At 39.9% G+C, this 12691-nt stretch overlaps 1 protein-coding gene across 1 annotated transcript in view; it reads right to left on the bottom strand.

Annotated features, from left to right (window-relative positions):
• The window catches only part of LOC116313629 (receptor-type tyrosine-protein phosphatase R), a gene marked incomplete at its 5' end in the record, with an annotated part of 34804 nt that extends 23802 nt beyond the window's left edge, over window positions 1–11002 (bottom strand). The window contains one exon of the mRNA XM_039601346.1: window positions 10946–11002. Coding sequence (XP_039457280.1) covers window positions 10946–11002 — 57 coding nt within the window. The remainder of the gene's footprint in view (window positions 1–10945) is intronic.
• Between the last annotated feature and the right edge of the window lie 1689 nt (window positions 11003–12691).

The raw sequence follows: 12691 nt of genomic DNA, 5'->3' as shown, positions 1-12691 counted from the left end.
AATAAAATGTTTCTTAGAACAGTTTGCTGAGACTTAACGTCATAGGCTGAAAATCTCAAAACTCTTACTGGCTCAAATAACCAGAAAAAGCAAGAAGAAAAAGATGAATCTTCAAAATTGTAAAAGTTCTGATATTAACAAATTAAAAAGTTCTCAATAAGAACCACTTCATTTTCCTCAGTGCTTTAAAATGCCTGAAACGGTCACCCAGTGAACTAAATATCTTCAGATCATTGACAAACTGTTTCAATGTGAAGAACGACTCATCAGCTGAGTGAAAGTTAAACAGAGAAACGGTCAAATACAGAAAGAAGCTCACCGAAGATCATCCTCAGAAGCAGCTGCAGTCTTAGATGGATGTCAGTGAAAGAGAAAAAAACCAGCAAACCACCACCAACACCTACACAACCTTACCGAGCAAACATGCAAACATTGTTGATCCTCGCCGTCCGCCACAGGAAGCTTTTCACTGAATGAAGAGACACATACACAGAGTCAGGCGATGAGCCTAGCAGTCAGGGCTCAGGGACTTTTCGCTCCATTTCCTGAGCTTGTCATTCCCTGATCTCTCATTGGCTTAGAGGGAGAGAGAGCTCAACCCGCTACCTGATTGGCCGTTGTCCCAGTAATGCCATTATCCCGCTGTGCTTCCTGTCGAGATCAGGTGCTATTTCTGTCCCACACACACACACACACACACACACACACACACACACACAATGTTAATAACAACTAATTAGCTGATAGCCTCCGGTCAGATGGGAAGGGAATCAAATTTGGTTCAATGAGAAAAATCAGAAAGAGAGGGAGGCTAAAGTAGTGCAGATAAATAATAAAAACATAAAAATATTTAAGAGGTGGAGAAGAGGAACAAGAAAAAGTGCAGGAAAAAACAAACTCAAAAGCAAAAGCAGGAAAGGGAAAAAGGGCAGTAGGGCATTAAAATCAATCAGAGCAGCAGCGATTAGGCAGCTAATTGATTAGTTGGTTAACAGAAAAGTAATGCAGCTATTTTAAGTAAATAAACAGAAAAGCCAATTAAAGTCATCACTGTGGCCTCTAAGGAACTGACAGACTTTTGTCCTCTTTAGGGAGCTAAGTGAGCTGGAGTTATTCCTATAGTCCTGCTAAAAGAAGCATTTAGGAAAACTTTCTTAAATAAAAGTTAGAAAAAAACATTACACCATGGAAAATAAGTAAAAGTACACATTTTGCAGAATCATATACTGTATGTCTTATTAGTGGATCTGATGTGATACATAAAGAATAAATTATTATTAATTATATAAAATAATCATGATGTGAATCAGTAAAGAGAACGATTGGTTGCTGCCCTATAAATAAGTAGGTTACCATTTAGTTAAACAATAAATGGTTTATCATTAAGTGGCAACCTCAATGCACATAAAATTAACCCTCAAGTATCAAAAAGCTGCAGTTCCCCTAATGTCCACCAGAGGCTTGAACAGTGAAATATATGGAAGCCCGTTTCCGCCACTTAAAAAAAAAAAAAAAAAAAGGCCCAATAACTCGAAAGTTTGAGTTATCCTTCTTGAAATTTCGATTTATTAACTCGAAATTTTTAGAAAAATAAACTCAAAATTTCGAGTTAGCTCTGCCAATCAGTAATCTACGTGGAATGTCCACTCAAAACCGGATCACAACAAATTGGCACTTTTGAGAGTACGTTTGTTGCCATGTGATTCAGCTAATAACACAAGGATTTCATCATTTGTGAAGCCACACTGAAAATAATCAGCAATTTGTGCATTCATGACTGGCTGTAATACTGGTAAGCTTAGCTGTAGAATTTGTAGCTGAGGGTTCAACTTCCGGGTAACAAGGAAATGATGTCATTCACGTAGATTACTGATTGGCAGCGCTAACTCGAAATTTCGAGTTATTAACTCAAAATTTTGAGCAAATTCAAAATTTCGAGCAACTTTTCTCGAAAGTTCGAGAAAGATAACTCGAAATTTCGAGTTATGGATACTTTTTTTTGTGGCGGAAACAGGCTTCCATAGACCAGACTCTCTACAGCAGAAATAAACATGTTTACAGCCTGACAGAAACAAGTTGGTTTCTGTGGACAGATCCCTCCCTTTCAAATTTTTTATAGCTTATCCATCTGGAAATTTGAGTTAGGGGCATGGCCTCTTTGACTGACAGGAGGATCACGACCCAGGTGGGTGTAGCTGCTGTCTGTATGTTAGGCTTCAGCTCAGCTAACTGGAATCCCTGTACTGGACCTGTGGATTGCATTTGTACTCTTGGAGCCCTTTCAATGCGATTATCTGATCAATAATATGGCTGCTGGGCAGCAAATCGTACTAACAGACCATCCAAAGAAGGAAATTCCAGCCCATCGACACAGTACAGCCAACCAAGCAGGCTAGCATTAGCCAACTACTCCTGGTACTCCTGTGGTACTTCTGGTTCCAGTAACAAGATGTAGTCTTGGTCACAGTGTCTACGTTCATCTGAGACTTGCCGGAGGTTCATCACAGGGAGTTTTTCCTTCCCACTGTCACCAAGTGCTTGCTTATTGGGGGTTGATTTTGGGGGCTTTCCTCTTCATTATGGTAGGGTCTTTACCTTACAGTATAAAACGCCTTGGAGCAAATGTTGGCGTTATAAAAATAAAACTCAGAGCTGAAATGCATATACCTCTAGGGTTGAGTATAAAGGCCAGGCCAAGAATGGTGGGTATTTAACAGAAATATTAATTTTGACTGCTTAACATTGCCTAATTAGTCAGACAGACACGACAGACAGACTCAGTCAGAGCTGGTAATATTTCCTGTACCGTGAATTTAATCACATTGTGATTTTTTTCTTTAATTAACCATCTCCGTGTGGAATCTGTCTCAGTCTCTTTTTCCTTTCATTGTGCAGCTTCTGTGCAGAGCGCTGGCGGGAAAAACGTGAGCGACACATGTGACCTCCAGCTCAGTGAGATCTCACACAGACACACACGGCTGAATGAGTGGGATGCCATGAGGTTAGATTATTCATGCTTGTGTTGTTTCCTTTGAGAAAAATTACTCCAGTTGTATTTTTCCAGCACAGAGTGGTATCATGACATCAGATCTTCTTATTCTATTTGAAGAGTTTTTTTAATGTACTTAATTTATTTCTGTTAGTTTATATTATATTTATCATACCTGCATTTACTGGTTATTTTCAGGTTTTTTGTGTGTGTGGGGGGGGGGCCCGAGTGAATTCAGCCCGAGCTGAATTCACACAAAGGTCTCTTCAATAGCCTTACGGCATAAGGTTGTACTCAGCACAGTGAGCTGATTATTACCCATCTGAATATTTTTAGGATACAAAGTAGAGATGGCACGATACCACTTTTTTATGTCCGATACTGATACCGATATCATAAATTTGGATATCTGCCGATACCGATATGAATCCGATATAGTGTGTTTTTTTAATCAATAAAACTGTTTTTTTAATATCTTGCTGCATTTTGTATAAGTTCATACTCAAGTTTAAATAAACAACAACACTAAAGCTATTCTGTTATACCTGTATGTAAAAAATACACTGCGCCCAAAATATTTCATAGTTCAGCAACACTGATCAATCTAATAAACCTTACCTAACTTAAAACCTAACTTAAACCTACTCCATCCTCCCTATTCTGGTATTTTAAAGAGTACTTAGCAGAAATATTAAGCAACCTAACTAATAGGGTTGCAAATTCCCAGCAAAAAAAAATAGGGAACCACCCCCCACCCTCCACCTCATGATGCTTAATCGACGTAATCAACTTTAATTTGATGCAGGGCGAAAAAAAATGCACAGAAATAAATTATTTTTCAAGAATAATTAAATAGATTCAACATCTTTCTTCAACAGAATTGCAGACTGCACAGATGGTATCTTCCCAAAGGAAAAGTACTATAGCTTACTAGGGTATATTAGACTTAACAGTTACTATATACAGTAATGGACTTCTATACATTTTACATCAGATTAAAACTTTGGGTGTAAGATTCAGATAATTATTTATTAAAAGCTAGACGTTTTAAATGAGAATAAGAAAGAAAAGTATGTCTTTGTGCCCCTTTTCCCTGTTCATGCCCTATCGGCCCCTGGCTAAACTTTGCTAGATCCGCCCCTGCACAGTTACCAGCCGTCAGCTACGTGAAAAGGATCCTGGTGTAGAAAGTAATATTAAATAAATTCTAACAACAGCTTATTAAGGTTAAACGTGCTGCTGTTGTTCAGCCGCTGGTTTCCTCTTTCTGGTGCAAAGTGGACCAAAAACAAAGAAGAGAGACGGACTTGCACAAAAAAGCCGATCAGCTGATCGTTAAGCAGTTTCATGATTGAAGTAGCGGCAGGAGAGGGAGAGAGAGAGAGAGGCAGTCGCTCCATATATCGGTTGTTAAGCTTAATGCGGGAATGCTTTACAAACATTCAGAGGTGAACTTGCACACTTGCTTTACTTCTCTCTGGGATAACTTCCTCGGAGATGAAATGCTGGTTTGGTAGCGAGGCTACAAATACACACAGCCGCTCTATCACATGACGCATACTGCTGCAACGTGCTACGGTTATGAGCCGAGTTACTCCGTGTCGCAAGTTTTGTGAGGTGCTTTTTTGATATTTAATGGATCGGATTACATTTTTTATTTCTCGCTGATATCCGATCCAGTAATTACGTCAGTATCGGACCGATACCGATAGGTAATATCGGATCGGTCCATCTCTAATACAAAGGCTCTTTGTGATTCTGTAAGAGGCTGGTAAACAGTATAGAGTGCAGTGCTAACACACCATGTTTCACTTACAAATGTAAAGATTTTCAGTATATTGATATAAAAATGATGTGAGTACAGGAAGCAGTAATGGTGGTAGGGTTTGGGGTGGGTATTACATTAGATTAACATCCACCCCTTTTCACAGAATTTACAACTATTTGGACACCCACATGGAAAAGATGTTAAAAACTAGAGATGGACCAATCCGATATTACGTATCAGTATCGGTCTGATACTGACCTAAATTACTGGATCGGATATCAGCGAGAAATAAAAAATGTAATCCGATCCATTAAATATCAAAAAAGCATCTCACAAAACTTGCAACACGGCATAACTCGGCTCATAACCGTAGCACGTTGCAGCAGTATGCCTCAAGTGATAGAGCGGCTGTGTGTATTTGTAGCCTCGCTACCAAATCAGCATTTCATCTCCGAGGAAGTTATCCCAGAGAGAAGTAAAGCAAATGTGTAAGTTCATCTCTGAATGTTTGTAAAGCATTCCCGCATTAAGCTTAACAACCAATATATGGAGCGACTGCCTCTCTCTCTCTCTCTCCCTCTCCTGCCGCTACTTCAATCATGAAACTGATCAATGATCAGCTGATCGGCTTTTTTGTCGCGAGTCCGTCTCTCTTCTTTGTTTTTGGCCCACTTCTCACCAGAAAGAGGAAACCAGCGGCTGAACAACAGCAGCACGTTTAAGCTTGATAAGCTGTTGTTAGAATTTATTTAATATTACTTTCACACCAGGATCCTTTTCACGTAGCTGACGGCTGGTAACTGTGCAGGGGCGGATCTAGCAAAGTTTAGCCAGGGGGGCCGATAGGGCATGAACAGGGAAAAGGGGGCACAAAGACATACTTTTCTTTCTTATTCTCATTTAAAATGTCTAGCTTTTAATAAATAATTATCTGAATCTTACACCCAAAGTTTTAATCTGATGTAAAATGTATAGAAGTCCATTACTGTATATAGTAACTGTTAAGTCTATATACCCTAGTAAGCTATAATACTTTTCCTTTGGGAAGGTACCATCTGTGCAGTCTGCAATTCTGTTGAAGAAAGATGTTGAATCTATTTAATTATTCTTGAAAAATAATTTATTTCTGTGCATTTTTTTTCGCCCTGCATCAAATTAAAGTTGATTACGTCGATTAAGCATCATGAGGTGGAGGGTGGGGGTGGTTCCTATTTTTTTTGCTGAATTTTGCAACCCTATTAGTTAGGTTGCTTAATATTTCTGCTAAGTACTCTTTAAAATACCAGAATAGGGAGGATGGAGCAGGTTTAAGTTTATTAGATTGATCAGTGTTGCTGAACTATGAAATATTTTGGGCGCAGTGTATTTTTTTTTTTTTACATACAGGTATAACAGAATAGCTTTAGTGTTGTTGTTTATTTAAACTTGAGTATGAACTTATACAAAATGCAGCAAGATATTAAAAAAACAGTTTTATTGATTAAAAAAAAAAAACACATTATATCGGATTCATATCGGTATCGGCAGATATCCAAATTTATGATATCGGTATCGGTATCGTACATAAAAAAGTGGTATCGTGCCATCTCTATTAAAAACACAACACAAACAAAGCTGCGCCCAGGAATGACAAAGGGAAAAAGGAAGCAGGAATGAAATCAAAATGCAATGATTTGCAAATCACAAACCCTGAGAAAACACCATTTAAAAAAAAAATCATTTTGAATTTGGCAGCTCCAGAAAGCTGGATTCTAGCTGCTCAGCAGTTCCGGGTCTTTGTCGTATTTCTGATTTCATGATGCTCCAGATGTTCTCAGGTGGTGAAAGATCTGAAGTACAGGCAGGCCAGTTCAGCACTGCACTCTTCTAATATGAAGATATGAGCACTGATAACTGATGGTCTCTCTTCTCTTTAGTTTGGAAGAAGTGTCCACGTTTTTCATTAACTTTCCACTTTGCTTCGCTCCATTTTAGTCCAGAGAAGTTAGCAGGTCTCATCTGGATTCTTCTTTGCATGACAGAGCTTTAACCTGCAGATGTGGATAACATCTGTTTGTAATGCAGTGCCGCCTGAGGGCTCAAAGATCGGAGGCATCAAATATTGATTTTTAGCTTTGTCCCTTATGCACAGAGATTTCTCCAGATTTTCTAAAACTTTTGAGGACATGTCGTCCTGTAAGTGATGAGATATTCAAAGTCTCTACAATTTTACACTGATGAACATTATTCTGAAATTTTTCTACAATGTGTAGACACCATTTTGTAGATTGGTAAAACTCATTTTTACTCATTTTAAATCCAGCATGTTTCTGACCTGCTGCACCATTTCCTCTTTGAGCCTTTCGTTGCTCCCGTCCCAACCATTCTGCAATGTGCCATTGCCATCAAATTCAAAATGAGCTAATACTGTTAAAGTAGTAAAATAAAAAAAACTAAATATAAAGAGAAGTGGGACTAAAATAGTCTCACTTCACTAAACTATGCATTTAAAAGTTAAAAAACACTCAACGATACAGTAGTGTGAACGTCAAAGCAAACCTGTTAACCGAGCAAACGCAGAGCAGTGGATGAATCATGTTCATCTCTGTGGGTTTGAAGTGGCGTCAAAGTTCCCTCCACCAGCAGTTGTAACACACACACACACACACACACACACACACACAGACACTATTTAATCACACATCACACAAACACTGTGATGTGTGTAGGCAGAGATATGAACTCAGTCATCCGCCCGCTGGTTTGGGTCTGCATGTTTAAACATTTGCTTTGCACATTCGAAAATTTGAAAAAACTCAAACTCAACAAGAGAAATTCAATAATCTGTCTCCAGGAAAAGGTTTTACTGCACATCTGTGAAAGCACTGATGTAGTTACTGTATAAGAATACACGACAGCACTGTTCACCCAGTGATTTTTCACCTTCACAGAGGGACGCCTCCAACGTGTCCCTTCCGCAGCTAAAGTGGTAAACCATAGCACTTTTATATCAAGTACAGCAGAATCTGTGTGCAACAACCAGCTCACACATGCAGTGAGAAGCTGACAGGGAAACAAAGGCCACACACACACAGACACACACTCACATACAGTAGTGTCTTCCAGGCATGCGATGGGATGCAGAGACAGGAGGTGACTGGGTACCATCTGGGAGTTACGCAACCGCTCCGCCTCCCTCAGCTTCCATCATAGCATGTTCCTTGAGTCATATTATGTTGACATATCACAACAGAATAATAACAACAACATGAGATTCAGGAAGAGGTTTGCAAGTCTGCATATTCAAGAAGTGCAGCAGAGGAGTTTGAGAGCAGCAACTGTAGGAGGTGTGGGGGTGGACGAGAGAAAGGGAAGTTTCAGGTTCATAGGTAATGTAGGTGGCTCGGTTTTTGTCTTAAGCTTATGCGAATCATACTTTTATTAGACTAAACAACGCAGAGCAACAGCCTGTAAGTGATGGCAGGTAAACAGTAGCAGGCCTAATTTTTTTGTCATCCAAGAACAAAAACAGGAAACTACACCTTTAAGGTGGATGGTGACACAGACTCAGGTAAGTGGAGTCCCTGAGCTGGACCTCTGGACTGTGTTTGTGCTGTCGGGGCTTTTTAATGCACCGTGGCCACCAAAGGGCTAGATCAGTGTGAGTGCAGTGAGGCTCAACTGTGTCACAGAAACTCTCCGTCCATTAGTGGTGAAGTGATGGCACGGCAGCAGCATGCAGGGATGGGTCATGTGACCACACGGGAAGCCAGTTAACACAGAAACGAGTTATTCAAGTGTACACTGCGCCTCACAGCAGTTTCTCATTGATAAAAGCAGAAAGGTCATCAGGGGACAGGATAGGCTGAAAAATCAAGTCATTGTGTCGGAAAATCTGACCGTCTTTCAAAAACAGGCCGACTGTGGCCCAGTGGCAGTCAGAGATTACTCACCAGCAAATTAGCCGCACAATTTAATTAAAAGTAAAATTACACACAAGCATTAAACTTGGAAACCACAAAGGAAATAAACACTTGCTTACGAAAGAAAAAAGAAATGCCAGAGTCCAATAATGTACTCTTAGTACTTTGACCAAAAAGTGGTATTGTATTTGAATACATCTCATGATGTTTATTACCTGCTCATACCAGCTGATGTGACCCTGATTAACTGGTCCCATGAATGTGTTAATTCCTTAAATACAAATTTAGATTTCATATTATTTTCTCACAGCAGTCCTTTCAAATGTTCATGTGTTTTGGTCTGTGTGTGTTTTATTCATTGTGCATTGTGAAGGGTGACCCGCTGGAAGGACCCCGCATCCTGCAGACTGATCCAAAAACAAACACAGAGGAAGACTGAGCTGCGGAGACAGACAGGTAGCCATCTGTAAGCTCCCAGCATCCTCGCCCGTCTTTTGGTTTCCACTGGAGGTTTCTCCACATTGCCTCTACTCCCACAATGCATCTGTGGCGATGACACCATTGACTGCTTGGCGAAATATTGTGGGAGTGTTGGCAGCGAGACTTCACATTTCAGGCATGTAGAGATTCAGTTAAATGAATCAGCAACAGTGTTTGTCCTATAAATAAATCTCTCTGCCTGCTGTGAATCAGACCAAGTATCAGATGACTGACCACAGCTCTGAAGACGTACACAAGGAATCAATCATGAAATCCAATATGTGGTACAGTGGGGAGCAAGCAAATGGTAAATGAAGACGAAAATAGTACAGGAAATATTTTAATGTGTTCACATGATGACACATGAACTCCTATAACTAGAGTCACGCCCTGGTAATCTCTGCTTCTTATATATAATAAAAGTGGCTGCTTGTGTTCAATAGTGAGGAAGTCTGGAGGCCACTGATAGAAATCAATCTACCTCAGGGCATTGTGACACCTCAAAGGTATCTTACTACAATCAAACCCCAGCAAAAACGAGCTTTACAAGTAGTTGTTCCACCTTCTGCTAGAGTGAAGAGCAGCCAATCAGAAGACGGCTATTATAAAGGAAGAGTTGCCCAAGTTGTTTCAGACACAGGATGAATATTCACATTTATACTATGACTCATGCAGTTACAGCAACAAGCAAATGAAAGAATTTTTTTTTTTTTCCACAGACCCACTGGGAAAAAAAAAGTCCTCATGAGAGTAAAAATAGTCCAAAAAAAGATTTATGAATGTGTTCTTTGCTGAGAGGAACACACCTGAGCATCAGTGTGAGAACACAGCACAGCTGAACCTGCAGTCAGAATCTGGGTCACAGAAAAAAAATGTTATGGCTTTCCAACATCGTTATTTATAAGGAGAGCTTGTCGGTGTCATCATATCGCCTTCTCGCACTGCCATCTTTTACCCACCTAGCTCCCTCATTCGTCCACCTGTGTCGTTGTCTCAGTATCGCTGTGAAGGTCGCTGCTGTTTGTCCCCGAGTTATGCAACCACCCCATTGTGAAGGTAAAGTGGGTCTCTCATGCATACATACTTATGATGAAGGTTACCATAGCAACAGTGAGTGCAGCATCTCTCCTCCTCCTCCTCCTCCTCCCATGTTGTGGATAGAGCAACGCCTCACCCATCATTCACTTCCTGCCCCTTCACTGCGACCTCTGACCTTTTCAGCATGAGGTGCCTGTAACCTCCCTCACCCCGTTTATCAAACAATCATATCAACGGTGGGAAAATAAGACGAGTGACTCACACCGTCCAGAAATTCCTTAAGTGCAGCCTTCAGCTGCTGGAATTTCACCAGCTGTCAAACTGACATTTCATCACTATGGATGCCTGTTGGTCTGATTTAGTTCCAGGGCTTTACTTCCAGCAAGGAACATTTCTGTGTCTGAAATATATTTCAGAAACCAAACATCCTCTGCTAGAAAGAACGCATTTTTCAGCACAGACACTCAGTTTTCTGTATTCTGGTGAATTTTTATAAACGAACTTTTCTGCATCGATATAAGAGAAAGCCAAATTCCCTTCTAATCCCCAGTTTTGGTAGTACACATCATAACATGCTAAAATCATAACATGACAAGCTGCAACCCAAACGGACACAGTTAATATGACTGTGTTCATGTCCAGACTTCAAACCTTTAAAGCTATAATTGAAAAAACTGAGACCCTTTCACATTTCGTTCACTCCTCAGTTTGTCTCAACATAATGTGTATCATAAGAATTCCACTGATATCAAATGGCTGGTTACTCACCACAGTAACCAAATGTCGTGCCGAGATAGCGGCATGCTCCGGCTGCACCTCGTGATGTGGTCGTGCCAGCAGGTTAAGGCTTTGCTGGCCGGCGGGCTCCTGAGGAAACAGACCATCAGGTAGGTCTTTGGCTAATCTGGCAGGGCGCTGATGGTGACGATGATGATGGAGGTGGTGCTGGGACTCTGGCAGTTTGTTCACATCCTGATGACCATACAAAGATGGAGGGAAACGACCCGAGTGCCGTAAAGGTGAGGAGGCCTCATTGGAAGATGATTCTGTGGAGAAAAGAGAGAGAGAGAGAGAGAGAGAGAGAGAGAGAGAGAATTATGCTGCTGCATCGACTCGGACTGAAGCTGCTCTAATGAATGATGCACCTTTTTCATCTCAGTGGTATAGTGTTGGAGCCATAGACTGTGCAAGAGGAAACCCCTGCTCACCAACTAAACCCACCCAACTGTGATAAATATGAACACTGCATAATTCACAATCGCCCTTTAATTATCATGGGAAAAGGAACAAAAAACCCAGAGGAAGTACTTTCAGTGCAGCAGCATATGTGATTTCACATATGAGCATATACAATACAACTGAATATAATCTCTATGAAAGTGGTATGAGATAATCTTAGTGGATGTGGACCCAGTACAGAACCCTGAGGTACACCACACCACATTAAACTAAAGCATTTTTCTAAAGCTATACCTCATCCATTGGTTTGGAAGCCTCAACATTAGTGTTTTGGCTCCTGCCATGTTGTTTTTTCCATGTTGTTGTTTTTTTTTTTTGAGCCAGAAGTGACCAGATTAACGAACATATTCGTTAATGCTAGCTAGTCTTGTTAGCAGGTCTGTGCAATGCACAAATAGAGCTTACTAGGTAGCACTAAGCAACATCTAAAATAAATCCTACAATGTTACTCACATAAACTGGAGCACTGCCTTCTTGAACGGACTGTTAGTGCATTTAACCTGACAGCAAACATATTATTGGTCAGATAATTGCACTAAAAATGCTCAAAAAGCTTAGCACACAGCTAGCAGCTGTCTGTGTCACATTTCACCTGTCAGTCAAAAAGCCACGCCTTTAATAGAATAGAATAGAATAGAATGCCTTTATTGTCACTATACAGTTGTACAATGAGATACAGAGCATCTCCTACTCAGTGCAAACACAGTTCTGCAGCGCTATATACATATGGACAGTATTAAAAGAGGGAGAAAGATATATATATATATAAAATGTACAAATATACAAGCATATAAATGCAAATTTAAAGCTTAATGCAATTAAAACAGGTGAGTTATAAAAACATTACCTCCCTACATTTGTTATGATGGATAAAGAGACCAATTAATGTTAACTGTAAAACCATGAACATGACACATTTGACATAAGTGGGAATTAGATGAGCAATTTTTCGGACTTCAAAAATAAAAATACTTTTTCTATTTTTATTGTAAAGATGTGGATGTCCACAGATGTAACAACTGATTTGACGCTTTCCTAATTAAAATAATCTCAGAGAATGAGCGTTATTTTACAATAATTAATTTAAATGAATGTTAATAGTTCTTTAGTAGATTTTAATTACACATGATACATTTTCAAAGTAATCTGTGTGCAGGCATTTATCCAAAGCTTTTCAAACTCAAGACTTGAGAAAGAAGACATGCAGCAAGGCTTTACAGTTCAACAATCTATTTCTTGTAAAAATTCTCTGCTGTGTCCTCCTCCTCATGCCTC

Source organism: Oreochromis aureus, linkage group 17 (genome assembly GCF_013358895.1).
Source record: "Oreochromis aureus strain Israel breed Guangdong linkage group 17, ZZ_aureus, whole genome shotgun sequence".
NCBI classification, from domain to species: Eukaryota; Metazoa; Chordata; class Actinopteri; order Cichliformes; family Cichlidae; genus Oreochromis; species Oreochromis aureus.
The sequence above is the reverse complement of the archived record's forward strand: the minus strand, read 5'-3'. Positions and strand labels throughout refer to the sequence as shown.